Source organism: Montipora foliosa, chromosome 4, assembly GCF_036669935.1.
Source record: "Montipora foliosa isolate CH-2021 chromosome 4, ASM3666993v2, whole genome shotgun sequence".
Classification (NCBI taxonomy): domain Eukaryota; kingdom Metazoa; phylum Cnidaria; class Anthozoa; order Scleractinia; family Acroporidae; genus Montipora; species Montipora foliosa.
This window is the reverse complement of record NC_090872.1, coordinates 31122616-31140131: the sequence shown is the minus strand read 5'-3', so window position 1 is coordinate 31140131 and position 17516 is coordinate 31122616. Positions and strand designations below refer to the sequence as shown.

Here is a 17516-nt window from a genome sequence, read left to right as displayed (position 1 = left end):
GCCCCACGGACCGGTCCATGGACTACCCTTATGGACCCCCTATACGGACCACCCTAAAACAACATAGATATGAAAATAAATAAAAACTAAAGATTTGACTTACCAGTTGTCTGGATAGACCACTCGTGTCACTCGTGTCGGCGAAATCTCAACCGTATTGGCGTAACGCTCCGCAAATTCAACAGACTAAGGCTCAGGCTCGGGTACAAAGTCTATTAATGACATATTGCCCCTTCCTTCGTTGTGGACCGGAATCCTTCGAAAAACATTGATAATAAGTAAGCTCTATTTGTATTTTCTTTCTTTCCCTCCGCCATTTTGTTCGGATCATTCTCCCGCGGGTTTGTGAACTCGCCCCAGGCTTCTCGATCTCTCAGTCCCGAACAAAATGGCGGAAGAACTTAGTTTCGAAGCCTCCGGTCATCAGCGAAGGAAAAGGCAACACCTTAGTCTTAGTCTGATTTGCGGAGCGTAATGGCTAGATTTCACCGGCAAGAGTGGTCTATCCAGACAACCGGTATAAACAAATTTTCAGTTGTTATTTATTTTTAATTCTGTGTTGTTTTAGAGTGGTCCGTATAGGGGGTCCATAAGGGTTGTCCGTGGACCGGTCCGTGAGGCAGTCCGTGGACCCAGTCCGTAGAGGGGTCCAAGGACCGGGGGTCAGTGTTTTCGGATCACCCTTAATATTCTTGTTACCTGTTAAATATTATATTTTGACCTAATGATGGTGTCATGGGGACACAAACGTTGTCTTAAATATGATTCTACCCGTAATTTTCATCTCTAAATCGATAACATTATCATGCCCATATAATTATTATTGCTGAACAGTAATTGTCCTAAGCTAGGTTAATTTGGCGCAGGCTTTGATTTTAAAATGTTCAGCTTTTTCGTGAAGTTTGGTAACCGATCTTTTGTCGTGTTTTATATTGTTTGTTGCCGAGTGATAATATAGTATTAGCAAATTAATACTGTCGAAAATATTGTCCCTGAGCAGCTAGCAATGCCTGTGGTCAAGTGGTTAGGTGACGGGTCAAATTAATCAACATTCTTGGGTTGTCATTTCAACAATTATAACAATTTCCCACACGACCTGGGACACAGTGTCCTAAATTAACGATAATAGTCAAACCAGAGCAAATTAGCAATTGTTTATATAAGATAAATTCCAGGTAGAGGATGCATTGGGTTTCTGGGTCGATTAAGAGCGATTTAGGTGGTTTTTGGTTCCTCTTCTTTTCCCTCTATATATTCTCGAGCTCTCACAAGGTTGGGAACCAAGACGAAGCCTCCGAACGGAATCACCGAAGAAAAAAGGGTCATAAATTCGCTCCCAAGGCTTCGATCGCGATCGCCTCGAAATTCCGCGTAGATCACGGACGATACCTCCGTTACCCATTTGTCCTCTTCTTTCGAACTGCTTGTACACTGAGAAGGAATAAAGGGCCGCCAAACTCTGCAAGCATTTGCTTCGAGAGCCATCGAATGAGGATTTCTTCATAACCCGATCGCGAGATACCCAAACCGTTAAAAGATCGCTTAGCGGTCGTTAGCGACCCGCGATAACACTCACGGTTGGTCACCATTGTGCCCATATATTGAGCTTGGGCTACCTGTGGTGTAAAACGCCTTTAAGATACCATACAACCCTTACCTCCCTTCCCTCAAAGTTAATCTATGCATGCCAAGGGTTCGACAATTCCAGAAAGATGCGAGGCACTTGCGAGACACCAAAGCAGCAACCTCGTTCCCAGGGTCTTCTCGGCTTTCAACATGGCAGTGGGTCAGGAGAAGACCCTGGCACACAGCAGAGAGAGAGAGCAAGAAAACCAAAAATACGGATGGATGGATGCAACGAGAAATCTTGTATTGCTTTTCATTTCTTGTTGTTTGAAACCGATACAAGATTATAGTTTAAATAAACTATGTATGCATCTATGTATGTTGATCACTGAAGGAACCCGACTTCACTGCAACTAATACACGAGTTAACAGCGCCAGCGTGCGACATACAATATTGCAAGATATTATAATTTGTAACACAATCTGACTCGGTGAAAGATACTGAACAACAGTAACAATGCTCGCGTTAGGGAATTAGCGCCAAAATGAACAAAAATGTATAGGTACATACGAAATAAAATCACTTCATTACCGTTAATTAGGTACTTCAAACGTAACACCATTATGTCACTTTAAATCCAGTAATCGCTATTCCAGAGCCTTTAAGTGCACAATAAGCTCAAGTGTACACGAAAAAGCCAACGTAGCTTCAAGTGGAATCGAAGCCTGATGTAAAATCACCGTGCAGCGTGAAAAATCTGTGAATTATTTTTAACTGTTATGCTTGTTAACTTGCGGCTGCTTCTTACGGGACAGCTACAATCTTGCAAATAATTAAGCACAAATTCTGTTCACCTCAGTTGCTCTCTTCACTAGCCGCCATCTTTCTTTCGACACTTAAACCAATCAGAATTCATGGGAGAAAAGACGGTCCAGGTCGCTCGTGTCACGCACGCGTGCGTAACACCAGCGACCTGGACCGTCTGAGAATCAGGCTACTCCCTCTAGTGAAGGATTATTCTTAATTGTCAATTTGCTTCAAGTGAAGTATTGTCGTCCATTTTGGACACTGAAAATTTGATCGGGATCATGGGAAATGAACATATTTTTTCAAAAAGCCGATTCCCAATGTTTGGACTCCCAGGAGTCGAACCTCGGAACATTTGTTAAGAATTTATCCCCTGCACTTCACTACTAGATTACTACATCACAAACTGAGAGGGTGTAATTTTTTAAAATGTCAACAATTTCTTCCTTCCAAATGCCGCCGTAAACGTATATTTTAAAACACCCGCGCTTACGCAGTGAAAAATGTCGGTTACCAAACTTCAAGAGAAAGCTACCCATTTTAAAATCAAGCCTTAGACTTAACCATTATTCAGCCATTATTATATATATATATATATATATATATATATATATATATATAACTAACTGCAGACAGTACTGTTTCGGCCTTCTGGGCCTCATCAGTGCAGTGCTGATGTCTGGGATGGAGGTGAAGCTTATAAAACCACCCCAAATGTCCCACACATGTGGTACATCTAAGCCATGCCAGAGTGCTCAAACTAGCGAGCTAGTGAGCATGCGCAATTGCTAGCGGCAATGACTCATCCCAGTAGAGTGCTCAATTTGGACATGAAAGCAAAAGCTTTGTAATGCCAATATACTTATTGGTTTTGGTACATACTCGGCACGCTTTGGCTTCCTTCAAAGTGGGTGCTCCGGGTTTCCTGTCCACCGACTGCTTTTATATTATTTCTTATTATCTCCTACCACAAGGATTGGGACAGAGTAATCTAAATGGAGGATCATATTTCATCTGGAGCAAACTGACGATAAAGGACAATCTTTCATTTGAGGAAGCGATCGCGTTGGGTGTTTTCAACCGTAGCTTAAGACTGCTCAAAAAGTTATTGAATTGTATTAAAATGCAATATTTTCTTGGCGCTGTAATACATTGTATTGTTTATATATTACGAAACCCTTTGTCGCCCTCCCGTCAGTCTTAGCTATAATTAGCTCCATTAGGAAAGGGTAACGGATATTGCTCCTGTGTTACACTTAATCGAAAACAAAAAAAGAGTTCTAAGAATCGCAAGGGAAATTCCCGGAAATGATGTTATGCAGGAATTAAATATGACTTGGAAGTTGTGAGGCATTACCACTTGTTCAAAAACACTTGCAACCGGCTCTACTTCCGGACGTTTACGTTGAATTGTGTGATAAAAACTACCAAATAAGCCATTCACAGCCTGACAAGAAAATATGTGAAAAAGTGGATTATTTCAGTGTGAAACAAACACTTGCAGTCCAAGCAATCACACAACCCTTACCTCCCCCCCCACCCACGAGTGATCTATGTTAATGCTTCGACGATGCCATAAATTTGCGACCAAAGCAGTTTACATCCGCTTCCTTGCTTGAGGAGATGGCGCACGGATTTTCTCGCAGCGGCTGTTCGCTGCTGCCAACGACCGAAGCCCACTTTCAAGGTTTAACTTCCAAAAGCGTTCTTGTTAAAAACCTCTCACCCGGATCAACGGACAAGGAGGTGACTATACACTTTCAGAGAAAGGGAAATGGAGGAGGTGAGGTGGATTGTGTCAGAATGCTTGGCGAGGGAGTCGCAGTAGTTACATTTGAAAGAAGAGAAGGTGGGTACAAATTTTGAACTCTAAATGTGCTCTTGGTGAATCTAAAGGGATGATCGAGTGTTCCGGATTTTATTCTTTCCAACTTGAGGCCAGAATTTGTGGGGCAGATTGGAGGAAAATCTGTTAAAAGCGCGGATTATCGAGTTCTACATAGAAATTTTTTTTTCCGGTAACTTGTGAAATGATTAAAAGCATTTCATACTGTGAAACGCGTTTCTTTGCTTTCATGATTGTCTTTTTAGGTTTCTGTATTTACACATTAGCTTTATTAGTTTGACCAAGATATATCTTGACAATACTGACAAAATAGTCCTTACCGACAGCTCTCTTATATTTCAACAACCAAGATTAAATTTCAGTCAAGTTTGCATTTTAAGTAGCAAAATTTCCCCTTTCGACGTTATTGGAAACCGAAAGTATTCGGGACACGTGTTGATTCCGAGAATCTCTCGGGGAAGTACCTGGAATGATGTCATGTATAATCCACGTGGCGGATGTGAGTCATAATAAGAAATTTCGCTACTGAAACGGCTTCGTCAAATAATCAAAGCTTCATTGCATTACAAATTTCAATGAAAATTTTGCTGAAAATAAAAATAACTAACATTTTGGATGTTTGCGAGATTGAGGATGATGGCTCTTTATAGTAGTCTTCCCGTACGAGTTGTGATTAGTACTACTGATTAAAAACCGAAAGGAATATTCCCCATGCAAAAGCATCCATTTTGCCGCAAACGTTTCCGGTATACAAACAACAGCATCTGCCATACTTTTTCAAAGCTCGGTTAAGTATCTGATTTTCAAGGTACAAATATTCGGCTTGATGGTCTACTCACACTTCCGGTTGAACATTGATGGTGATTGACTTCTGGGAGGTTTGCTGTTCATCGCAGTCGATTTCTCTTGTGGCTTTCTTGACAGTTGCCCAGTCTGTTATGAAAAGAAGACATGAAATAGACGGCTGTTTATTAACCCTGGAGTCCTTTCACGAAACTTCTGCTCATCAGGTAATTTGTAATCAGGTAATCGTATTATTTGTAGTGCAATTTGGTGTAAATTCTTCAGAATAACAAAAGGGAGCTTCAGCACGTGCGTTTTTGAGACAGGACGGCAACTGGAAGTGTGTTGTTTCCTCTTCTATTTGTCTTCACAAAACTACATTTACGTTGCTAAGTATATTTTCTCCATTAGAGATGATTAATTGAAACAGATTACCACAGTTGTCACGCTTTTACTATCGTTCAAAATTCATTCAACTGTATACTTCAGCTGGAAACGTGCCTTTATAATTCGCACCCTGTTACAAATTTGCGACTGTTTTACATGAGAACTGCATTCTTTTTTAGCCAGTCAGAAATGAGTACTTTTTTTTGGACGGGAAATCTTTCAATTGGGAGTAGCTTACATTTTTTGCATCATATTGGCACAACCGAGCAATCGTTTTCTAATCTGTCAGCCGTGAATGAATAATTACTGACAATTGAACGTTGCATAACGAGCTATCTCTGAAAAATTGAATGCGATATTCTTGATAATCTTTGAGGACTAATGCTTTGAAAATTGATTGGAAATTTTACAAAGAACGTATGGGATACCAGTTCTAGTTGGCTAAATTATGGCTTGTTATCAATTCTAAAACGCTTACAATTAGAGATTTAACTAGGTCTAACACGTTTTTTTTTTAACCTTTTGAAGTCAAATTTGTAAATGAGGATATTAAGCAAGGACGACGACGACGGCTACGAGAACGTAGTCTAAAAATATTATTTCCTGGTACTGTAATAATTTTGCAATTACTCTAAGTTGCTAGGCTTGGAAAGTGTGAATACACATTCCAAGAATAAAACTGGTGAGAACGGGGGGTATATTTAGAGGGAAAATTGAAAAATTCATCGTCAGGTGCTCTTGTCCTCAACGTGACACCAAATTTGATCATTTCACGGCGTTGTCAAGACAAGAACGGCAAAGAAATGTATCAAAATTAAAACGCCAGTGCAGAGCGTGCAGAGCTATTGTTTTTGCTGTTTAACCCTGTTGTTTTGTGGCGTTCTCGTAAAAGTCGTCGTCTTTCTTGCTTAAGGTCCCTAATTAGCATAATGTATTCTATTGGCAAACTCGTATGATAATGAAACAAAATGTAAATAATGACGTCAGCAAAGCAAATACGGAAACACCTTGTACCGATTTTTGCCGGAAATGGGGCTTGCATGTCATTTGCTTTCAATCCTGGGAATAAGCGATTATTCACATTATCCAATGACATTGATCGACAGTCCTCACGAACCTTATCCAATTCGTGCGATGTGATTGCGTTTTAACCCCTTTTCACGATATCAGGTGTCTGTTGGTCCAGTTGTATCCCACAAACTACTTGACTCCGAGCAGCTGCACAGCTAGACAGCTTAATAACCAGCTTAATAATATTATTCCTTGACTTCTCAGGTCTACACTCACTCGGAATCTCTTGCTTTTTAAATTTTGGTATTCGAGTTTTCCCTCTTTTTCAAACGGTGGCAGGCTTACAAGAGAGTATTACCGAAATTGACTTTAAAAATAGAAGTAACGGGAAGAATGTATGAAAGGGGTACACAAAAAGTTAATGTTGCAGTATGTACTCATTTCGGGTTGTTATTTATTTCAAGGTGTTCAGAACAGTCTCTGGTCGCCTTGATCCTGATACTCATGGATTGAGCTTTCCGGCATTGAAAAACATCCTTGATGAAGTTCTTAGGAAAAAAGACATTAGGTGCAAAGAAATATCGGATGGCTTTGTTCTTTCGGGGACCTTAGAGCAAATGAAGAAAGTCAACATAAAATTAAAAAACAAGCTAAATGAAAAGAGAGTGTTAACGAAGCCCCCCCAGGAAGAGTTTGGACAAGCAAGGGTGTCCACAGACCCCATGACAATTCCTGGCCCTTTATCAAAGGATGGTCTTGCAACGGGAATCAGCTCTAAACAAGATCGCTTAAAGAGCAAGGAACCTTTAACGCTGATTTCATCGAAAGGTTGGGTACAGAAACATCAAACAAGTGAAACAGGCAACGATGAAATTCTTTCTTTGAACACTCAGATGGGGTCGAGAAACGGATTCAAAATCATCAAAAGCAACAACTCCGTGAACACGACTGGCAATAAGGCAAATTTATCAGGATCCGAAGTAAAGAACAATTTCACGTATGGTCCCACGCAACTATCAACGGCCGAACAGGTTGACCCGCTATCGGGAAGTACTTTGTCAAAGGGAGAAAACGTCCCCATATGTTCGAGTGACGGATGCAAAATAATCGGAGCCAACAGCTCCAAAGACAAGACAGACATTAAAGCGGATTTATCAGGATCTGAAACAAAGCCCAATGTCAGTGATGGTCCCATACAACTATTAAGAGCCAAAGAGATCGACCCGCAATCGGGAAGTACTATGTCAAAGGGAGAAAACTTACCGATGGGTTCGAGTGACGGATGCAAAATAATCGGAGCCAACAGCTCCAAAGACAGGACAGACATTAAAGCGGATTTATCAGGATCTGAAACAAAGCCCAATGTCAGTGATGGTCCCATGCAACTATCAAGAGCCAAAGAGATCGACCCGCAATCGGGAAGTACTATGTCAAAGGGAGAAAACCTCCCGATGGATTCGAGTGACGGATGCAAAATAATCGGAGCCAACAGCTCCAAAGACAAGACAAACATTAAAGCGGATTTATCAGGATCTGAAACAAAGCCCAATGTCAGTGATGGTCCCATGCAACTATCAAGAGCCAAAGAGATCGACCCGCAATCGGGAAGTACTATGTCAAAGGGAGAAAACCTCCCGATGGGTTCGAGTGACGGATGTAAAATAATCGGAGCCAACAGCTCCAAAGACAAGACAAACATTAAAGCGGATTTATCAGGATCTGAAACAAAGCCCAATGTCAGTGATGGTCCCATGCAGCTCTCAAGAGCTAAGCAAATTGACCCGCTATTCAATACGGAATCTTTAAAATCCAAACCCATTTGTAGGGGTCCTGCGAAGAGGAAGTGTAACGAAGTGAACCACGAGCATCGAAAATCAGCTTTAAAAAAGTGTAAATCATCAACCGATAACGGTGACTTCCAATCCCCGGCAAAATTGCTCGACGATAACATGAACGAACTCAAAACCAGCAGCTGTAAGGCATCATTAAAGAAAGAAATTTCCCAAAGGCATGCATACGAAGAAGAAGAAGAAGAGGAAAAAAAACGCGACGTGAAGAGCGAAGTTAAAGATTCAGAGAATGTAGGAAGGGAACAGAAGAATGATGTTGACGAAGAAAATTCTCGAGAGTTTGTAACCTCGACTGGTCTTATGGTCAAGTTGTTCAAGGGAGATATATGCAGCCAATATGTGCATGTCATCCTTTGTCCAGCCAACGCAACACTATCTTATAGTGAGGGATTATCAAAAATGATACTTGATAAAGGGGGTCAAGCAATCAAGAAGGAATGCCTTGACAAAACTCAGAATCAGGTGAAATTACAAGAGGGTCACACATTTATCACGTCGTCTGGTATGTTGCCCTGTAAAGTTGTCTTTCATGCCGTCTTGCCTTATTGGAATCCCAGCGATAAACAGGAAGAAAATAAAGTCAAACTCTGTATCCATAAATGCTTAAAGGATGGACTTACATTGTCCTCTGGGTACAGAATGGAATCAATTGCTATCCCTCCCTTGGGACAAAATTGGAATAACATCCCAGTTGAAGTTTCGGTAGAGGTGGTAACTCGCGTTCTTGCAACGTTCAGTAAAAATATTGGTCCGTTACATAGTGGTATTAGAGATGTCCATATAGTTTGCGAAGATGACAAGTCTCTCGATGAATTTGCTACAAGTTTTTTGTCGTTTTCTTTCGGCGAGGAAACTCCCTTTTTCAAGATTGTCCACCGGCAGAAGCAAGATGAAAGAACGATGAGACTTGGAAACGAAAGTGAAAGATACAATTCCAATCCCTCACTGTTACAAGAAACCTCTGAGGAAAAAACTCGGAAGAAAATATCAAGGTCCAAAACCTCTACCGACGAGATAATTACAGTGGAAGAACTACAAGTTGTAAATTCCGTTGCATTTGACAAAGGAAAAAATGATGGGAAGGAGGAGGATTCGCTGGGTTGCAACGAACAGGAAAAGCAGAATACTCGAGAGAGTTTCAAGACGAAGGTTTGTGAAAAGACGATTTCTTTTGTTTCATGTGACTCAGTTCAACACAGCGAAGTTTCTATGATGAAAGCCGTCGAAATCCTGGATGTAACAAGTACAGGTCAGCTTGCAGAGGGTACGATAGACTACAAGGTCGTCGAAAATAAGTTACTTTCTGATGAAAACACGAACAGATCTGTGATCCTGAATAAAAACCAGGAAAGAAGAATGGCAGCAAATTTCCAACGTGGTGATCAAAAAAGAACGACTGGGATCAACAAACAGCACACTGCACATGGCTTTCAGCTGCCTAAAATCAAGGAATTTTTATTTCCAAAGGGAGATACCAGATTTCGCGCCAGTAATAGCCAAGGGATCTTAAGCAATGATACGAATTGGTCTCGTCCACGCGATGAACATGAATTGGTTTCTTCTTTTAGTATTGCTAGTGAATTCATTACCTCGCCTACTATTGAAGGTCTCTTAAATGCAGACCTTTGTCTCGGCTTTCAAGGTTTAGAACTTTCGCATGAAAAAGAATGTGACTTGGACCGGGCTGCAAGCATGGTGAGTAGCGAGAGTCCTATGAGTTTGGAAGGAATGGACATTGGACTGTTGTCTTTCGACCATACTGATGAACCACATGGGAATCTCGTGCCCTCTGTAAGAGAAACAGAAAAAAGTAAAGAATGTAATTCTTGGAGCAAGGAGAAGCGCGGCTTGTTCAAAAAAAGCCCTGGTAAGGCGGAAGAGAGAGAAGATTTATTGGAATCAAGGGAAAAAGAAAGGGAAAACAAAGACGAGAGGAGATGCGCGTCAGGTGAAAACTACCTCAGCAGCTCAATAGATGGTTTTCAATCACGTGATGAGACGGCCATGTTGGTGCACAAAACAATAGCAAATTATGGCTCATGTTTTGCATAATAATAGAGTCTAATTCCCAGAAGACGTTTTTCTCTATTGTTCTGTGCACCTGTGACGTCAGGTGAAAACCATCTATTGGTAACTTTAAAGAAATCATACACCTTATTCCAAAATGGCCGCCATTTAAATACTCTTTTGTTTCATTTAAATTAGCCCTTGATGCCTCGTTTTTAAGCTTAAAATTCAAAAGAATATTTTATCTTGAACGAGACAAAAAGGGCCAATTTGTATCCGCATAAATCAGCGGCCATTTTGGAATAAGGTGTATTAAGAAATAACTGTAACTTAATATTATTCAACCGAAGAAGGACGGTAAAAGTGCGGATGTCTTTTTGAGTTTACTACAATCTTGGACAAAAAGAGTTTTAAGACGTTTCCCTCTTTTCGAACTTTTAGACCATAACTTGAAAGTAATGCACCCTCCCCTGTCCTACCAAACACAATTTTGTTCAGGAACAGGCGAAAAATTATAACCCAGCCATGTCTTGACACTGTTTTTAGGAGGAAGAGGAGCCGTATCAATACGATTTATTTCATGAAAAAAAAGTTAACGACATAGAAGTTAAAAATGTATCTATAATTAAAAACTCTTCAAACGTGCCTGAACGCTTCGAGATTGGTCTTGGATACAGTTTTAGTGAAGATTTTTGGCAAGATTTCTTAGCAAATGCGGCTGCTTAGCCTTTTATAATTTGCCATTTCAAACCCTCGGCAAGACAAAAAAGAGAAATGGCAATGCTTAATAACTTTTTTCACACAATTTGCATTCTGTTTACAGCGCCAAAGGAAGAAATTTCAATTTTGTGTGCGTTGTGTCAGAACTTGGTGGATCATCCAGACCTCACCCATCCAAATGTTTGTAAAAGTCATAAATTTTGCGACGATTGCTTGCTCAATGCCTTCACTTTCAGTACGTCCTGTCATGCGTGTATGGATACGACTGGATTGATAACGGTACCGAAAAAAAAAGGTGAGGAAAACTTCATCGGCTCATTTTTTGCAGTCAAATCAGATTGAATTTGTTACTTAATATACTAGAAATAGATCTTCGATTCAAATAAAACTGAGGCGAAAATGTTATATGCAAGGCTAAGAATATATTCACTTAAAAAAAAAAAAAAAACAGCATGGAGAAAACTGGAGTTCAACCCTTGAAGGTGCAAGGTGACAGTGAAACCGACCGGGTTCAGTCACTTACCATTGTTTACCAATAGAATTGGAACAATACAGGATAAGTTAACGTTAGGACGTCCTTCCCAACAACTGTTTCGTTAAAGGGCCGCAAACAAAGAATTCTTACAGAGGGAATAGTCGAAGGGCAAATGTTGGGGGGCAACTTTGTCTAGGAAGGCGGCTGCCTCTTCTTTGCGGTCTCGTAAAGCATAATCAATGTTCTGTATATATATTGTACGAAATGACTGAGGTCAGTACTACGCTTTGCCTCATGCTGGCGGCATACCCGCTTTGGATTGGTTCACTGGGTAATACATATATCTTTATAGCAGACACGAGCTCAACGTCGATGTCTCAACAGCCACAGAACCAGAACCAAGTAACTAATAGAACAGTTATCGCAGTTCCGGTACAAGCTAACCAGCCCCCTGGGGAAATGATGTGGAAAAGGTATAGCGAAAGTCTCCCAGGATTTGAGGGATCTGGTACGATTGCCGTGTCGTTTTGTTTCTACGGTGGGATTCAGAGTTCGGAACATCCAAAACCTGGGGTTAAATACAGGGGGATAACATGTACGGCGTACATACCAGACACAAAAGAAGGAAAAGACATCTTCAAGTTGTTGCGGAAGGCCTTTGACGCCCGCTTGGTTTTCACTATTTTGAGTTCTGATTCCAGCGGAATCGGTTTTGTTGCATTGAATGGTATCGAGCTAAAGACAGCCTTTCAAAGGAATTCAAGGTAATTTGATAAGAGTGTCCACAATTTTTGTGCACCGATTGCTTGTGGGAAAGGCCGGGGATGCAAAAAGAGGAAGGAAAAGGAACTTTATTTTAGTGTCTAGTCGTTCTAGCGCTGGAGCACGAATTGGGGACACTGAAAACTGAAATGAACAATCAACGTAAACCAAGTCAAATGTTGTTTTTTGACGAGAGGGGAAAACCGGAGTACCCGGAGAAAAACCTCTCGGTACGGAGAAGACAGTCAACAAATTAAACCCACATATGACGCCGAGGGTGTAATCGAACCCGGACCACAAAGGTAGGAGGGGAGTGCCCTCACAACTGCGCCATTCCTGCATCCATGCTTTTAAAAATTGCTTATTTTTAGAGAAAAACTACTGCTATAACAACGCTTACAATAAAAGTAGATACTGATGATTGGTGACTGTCATAACTGGTGAAACCAGTATAATGCCTTTGATCCTGGCCTAAAGTGCCCCTTACGTACCTAAGATATTTTTCTTTACTGGTTAATCTCTTCGCCCATAGAAAACTTAAGGAATTTTTCCGATTTCGTTTTAAATATACGTCAAAATTAGCAACACGAGCAGTTGTTTGATCCATAACTGAGTATGTCGTATACCTGAGTAAAAGAGTTGCTGAAAAGATCTTTGAAAGCTGTAATACAAAGCAGTTTGTTACTTCATCTCCGTGATAGAACCATGCCTCTATCTTGTTTGGTCGTGGGTAATTCTACTGGAAAATGTGTCAATTTTATGCAACATGTGTTGCCTGTTAAAAGCAAAATATCAAGAAATCGAAGTAAAATATATGCTTATAGTGAGGAAATTTGACTTCTTCAAAGCAACGACAAGAAAATAGACTCCTTCACATTCAATTTGATATTAAAAATGGAAGTTGGGAATCGGTTATTTTATTGGATTTTGTCAAGGGTAATTAAAACTCTCTCCCGTCTCCCGAAGAAAATAATTATGGTTCTTGCTTTCAAACCGCATCTTGTTAGCAATTTATGATATGATTTCGTCGTCTAGTTTTCAATGACTCACAGCTTTGCTTGACGTGACCTTTAAAGCCTCGGTTAGGCCTCGAGTGCTGGCTGGATTACTAAGATTGCATGTTGTAATGTATTTCGATAGTCATTTTAATGTTCCTTCACAATCAGAAGTTCCCTTGTGCCGTAATAATCGAGTATACAACTAGAAGAATAGGTACATTACTCTTACAGTGCGACGAGCCTTACCGTGGCCACCTAACAAAGTTTTTTACAAATTGTCCGCCAATGAGGGTTTGTGAATTTGACTAACAGTCACCCCTCGAGCTCCTTGCAAAGTTCGCACGGTTGTAAGTTGAACACCGTTGCATAGGTTGTTGAGTTGACTTATTTACACGTAATTGTCAAATGTGAAAGTTTGTTGAGTGGCCACGGTAAGGTGCGTTGCACTGTAATGAGTGAACAATTCTTGTTCTCTTAAACAGAGGAAATATTTGCTACATAACTTTTATTGCTGGTTACGTCTTTTCCTAGTATTTTTGCGGCTACTTATTGGTATTCAACTCCGACATTTTTCTCTTATCTCCACAGAGATGGCTACCCAGATCCAGACTACTTGTCCAGATTGAGGCAACAGCTTTGTGCAAAAGGGATTCACTAGAAATCGCTTAATTTAGTTCTTAGCTTGTGTTGATTCTACTTATTTACAAGCAATCGCTGCTTATAACCAGGACCTACACTGATCACTGCTGAGCCCCTCTCAGAAAGACTGTCTTTCATTTGCTCGTGACCTAGGAATAGTTTGGTGGTTGTACGCAAACCAACTGTACATGTATTGGTGAGCTAAGGCTATTTACTCCCTTCTATGCCAATTCTGAGAAGGATGGAGATATGTTACAACGCCAAATTAAAATATTCTTGACGAATTGCCCATTAGTTCACTATGATACATATAGCAGATGCTGGTTTGATAGCAGTGTGAAAATTCATTAATTTACTTACTCGGGAACCCGTCTTACCTTTCAGAAATTTGACATGAACAGTAACAGACAACGATACCCAACGGCCAGAGTTAAACTGGCTAAAATAGAGAACAATAATTTGACACTTTGATATCCAGCGCAACGCCGGTTTCTTTCAGACTACTTCCCGATGGAAAGGAACGATGTCATCGACTACCCAGAGCTGCTCAATAGCTCTAGCACAATTTTCGCAATCTGCTTGTCGTAAGCATCTTCTACGATCACGTGGTTTAAATATGAAAGCCCTTGATTCAGCAGATAAAAATACTGATTAGAATTTTTGCAAGCCTGAGGGTGGTTATAAGATTTCGTCTTGTACATCTATTTATTAGTAAGTAGTATACCACAGAACTATGCAAAGTTCGCGAACTTACAATGGAAGTCCATTTTACTTGGTGGTATACGTAGAAAAATGAGTCTTTTGATAGAACTTGACACAATTGCAAATTATCGGAAAACATATTTTTCCTTTACCATGTAGCTTAAATGCTTGAAATTCCCTGTTCAATTAAAGTAGGTCGGAAGTAAATAGGATGGAAAGATGAAAGAAAAGTGTACGATTTGATAAACAATTACTGGCCTTTCTGGTACTGTGAGTGTAGGATTAATGGGATAACGATCTTTAGGTCAGCATTTATGACAAAAAGAAATCTAATCTTGATTTAAATGTTTTTCAAGAAATCCCGCTTTTTGTTACTTGTACAAGTCGCTGCAACTATTCGCCTTTGTGTCGGGGAAAATTTTCGTGAAAACTGTCGCTTTAACATTTTTCTTACCACTGATCCCAGTAGGAAATAAGTGAGAGAACCGTCCTGTGACATCTAGCCGCCACAACACATAAATTGACTAATGAGAGAGCGTTATTTACCTCCCCATGATTCATAAGTAACCAGTTCCTTAATCTGTCACATTCATTACTAGTTCACATTCTCCCACATCCGAAGTCACTTTTTCTGCACCGAACTAGGATCTTGTTGTAGTGACTTGTCTTGAAGGCAGTACGACTGGTCCCCGTGCCGTGTCGCAGACCTTTATAGATAACGAATAGCGCAGAGCGGAGAAGGATATTGCTTCAGTGATGGATCGACAGTGACGACATCACAATTCTACCGGATTAGTGGCTGTTGCGTAGCAATATGTATGTATGGAATACCTACAATCGAGTAAATTGTGACCCTCCCCCCGCCCACAAAAAAAAACAAACAAACAAACAAACAAAATTATAATAATATAATGCCAGGTTGATAATTTAATTAGAGGTAGGTGAAAAGTTATGTTAGGCTGAGCAATAGGAGGTGATTAGCTTAAACAGTCAGGATGGCAACGGAAATAAATGCGCACTAAATCTCGATATTTAACTAGGAGTCCATAACTAGGGGCGTATAGACCCACTATTGGAGTAATCACAGAGTAACCAATCTTAGTGTGTGAGTTTCAAGATATGAAAATGTTTGCCGGGTGAATGATACATCTTCATCTAAACGGTTGAAACCCATGCAAGGAAATATCATATTTTTGAAAGCTAAAGCCTTCGTACCACCTACCTTCACTTCACTGTCCACATGTCTCTTTCTGGCGGGTTTACGTACAACATCAGCGATTTTTTTCTCCTTCGACGGAAAGAGAATCTCGCCAGAAAGAGACATGTGGATAGTGGAATGAAGGTAGGAAGGCCTTAGTTTTTCAAGAATATTGTTATTCCTTGAGTTTCGACCATTTAGATAGAGATCTGTCATTCACCTGGCGAACGTAAGTCACACACGATTGGGCTGCCTGTGGAGTAATAGAGTCCTGTATTTAACCTCTTCCCTTCTAAGGTTGACACGTATCGATTTTACTCTGTCAAACTGAACGTGAGGCTGTTTTACTCGTCAATGGGGACTTCTCAGGGGTGAGCAGATAACAATATCTATGCACGGACCGATCACGTACAATTTACTTTTTAATATATTCAACGCGTCCCTAAAAAACAACAATAATAATAGTAAAAAAAAAAAAGTTTTTTGTGACAATTTGTGTGACACATTGCATCAGTTACTAAGATCTCGTACGTAAAGTACTTTCTGTCGGCAAGAGCTTGTCATTAAAAAGTATTTACTTTTGACTTCTCTGATGTTTGACTTTGTATTTTAGCTCATGAGTCTTAAATGGACACACTCCGCATGTTACTATTCTGTGGTGTCAGCGCGTAAACATTTTTTTTGATTCCCTCTCCTAGCTTAAAAGGCTATTTTTTTTTATGCATATATAAGTTTTTTTTTAGTTTTTCATATCATACTGCTTTTTTGCCCCCATACTGTCCCAACAGTTTTTCTTCTAGTCTGTGGTCTTTTATGCAATTCAAACTGATTTGTGCAAAATGATCTTTTAAAGTGGTCCTGGCCTGTTTCCTTGAAAACGAAAAAAGGCCATGAAAATCCTTGTCCAGCAATGCACTGACGTGATCAGATAGGTAAGTCTGCTACGAGCCTAGAAGGCCCATCAGGCCGGCGCTTATCTCCGGTTTCTGTAGCATGAAGCGACTAGGAGTACTTTTTACTTCCCCCTGGATGGGATGCCAGTCCATCGCAAGGTAACCCCCCAGCATTAAATTGGCCGGTACCCATTTATACACCTGGGTGGAGAGAGCCACCGTGAGAGTAAAGTGTCTTGCCCAAGAACACAAGACAATATCCCCGGCCAGGATCCGAGCCCGGATGAGGCCACCGCGTAATTAGATGCACGTCTAATTTTGATATCCAACACAAAGTGTCCCTTTAGATCTAAGCCTTTGCTACCTATTTCTAACAATAAGGTTAAGGTGAAGGTTACGGTCATTTTTAGTTTAGGGTAAATGCAGCTGTTTATCGTTACTTGAGGAGCAGCAGTTGGAGAACACTTTGTGATGTTAATTGTCTGTATCCGAGACACAACTGATGTTGAAGAGCAAGGGGACACTTTGTGACGCTTATTGAAATCACCGTGCATCTAATTACGCAACCTCGTTCCCAGGGTCTCCATTGTCGTTGTCCTCATCCAGACCCTAGAAACGAGATCGCTAATTACGTGCATTTCTGGACATATGATAATGCCAAACATCACGGAATGCCAATACAGCTTGCGTGACCTTGTTTAATCATCTGTGAGAACAAGGAATGAACAAGGTTGTGTTAATGAAAGATACTATGATTACTCGTTCTTCAAATGTTGACGCTTTCAGGTAATTAAGATTCAAAATTTGAATTTTAAAAATAAAATTCTTTAGAGTGTTTATAGCAATATTGCGGAGAATTGAGGTAAACCAC

General features: G+C 40.4%; 1 protein-coding gene across 2 annotated transcripts; it reads left to right on the top strand.

The window, feature by feature from the left end:
* Positions 1 to 3831: 3831 nt before the first annotated feature.
* On the top strand, positions 3832 to 16532 carry LOC138000606 (uncharacterized). Of its 2 annotated transcripts, none has more exons than XM_068847139.1 (6): positions 3832 to 4223; positions 5145 to 5230; positions 6866 to 10199; positions 11082 to 11273; positions 11809 to 12217; positions 13802 to 16532. In XM_068847139.1, the coding sequence occupies exons 1-6, from the start codon at positions 3998 to 4000 to the stop codon at positions 13869 to 13871; spliced, it is 4317 nt and encodes a 1438-aa protein (XP_068703240.1). In that variant the 5' UTR covers positions 3832 to 3997; the 3' UTR covers positions 13872 to 16532. The 2 variants fall into 2 exon arrangements, with proteins under 2 accessions (XP_068703240.1, XP_068703239.1); XM_068847138.1 differs by having other exon boundaries at positions 3833 to 4223; positions 11806 to 12217.
* The last annotated feature ends 984 nt before the right edge of the window (positions 16533 to 17516 follow it).

Coding starts and splice junctions, on each gene's coding strand:
- LOC138000606 (XM_068847138.1), top strand. CDS start 3,998: ATGGCGCACGGATTTTCTCGCAGCGGCTGTTCGCTGCTGCCAACGACC. Junction 10,200..11,081: donor CGAGAGGAGATGCGCGTCAG/GTGAAAACTACC, acceptor TTCTGTTTACAG/CGCCAAAGGAAGAAATTTCA. Junction 11,274..11,805: donor AACGGTACCGAAAAAAAAAG/GTGAGGAAAACT, acceptor ATATCTTTATAG/CAGACACGAGCTCAACGTCG.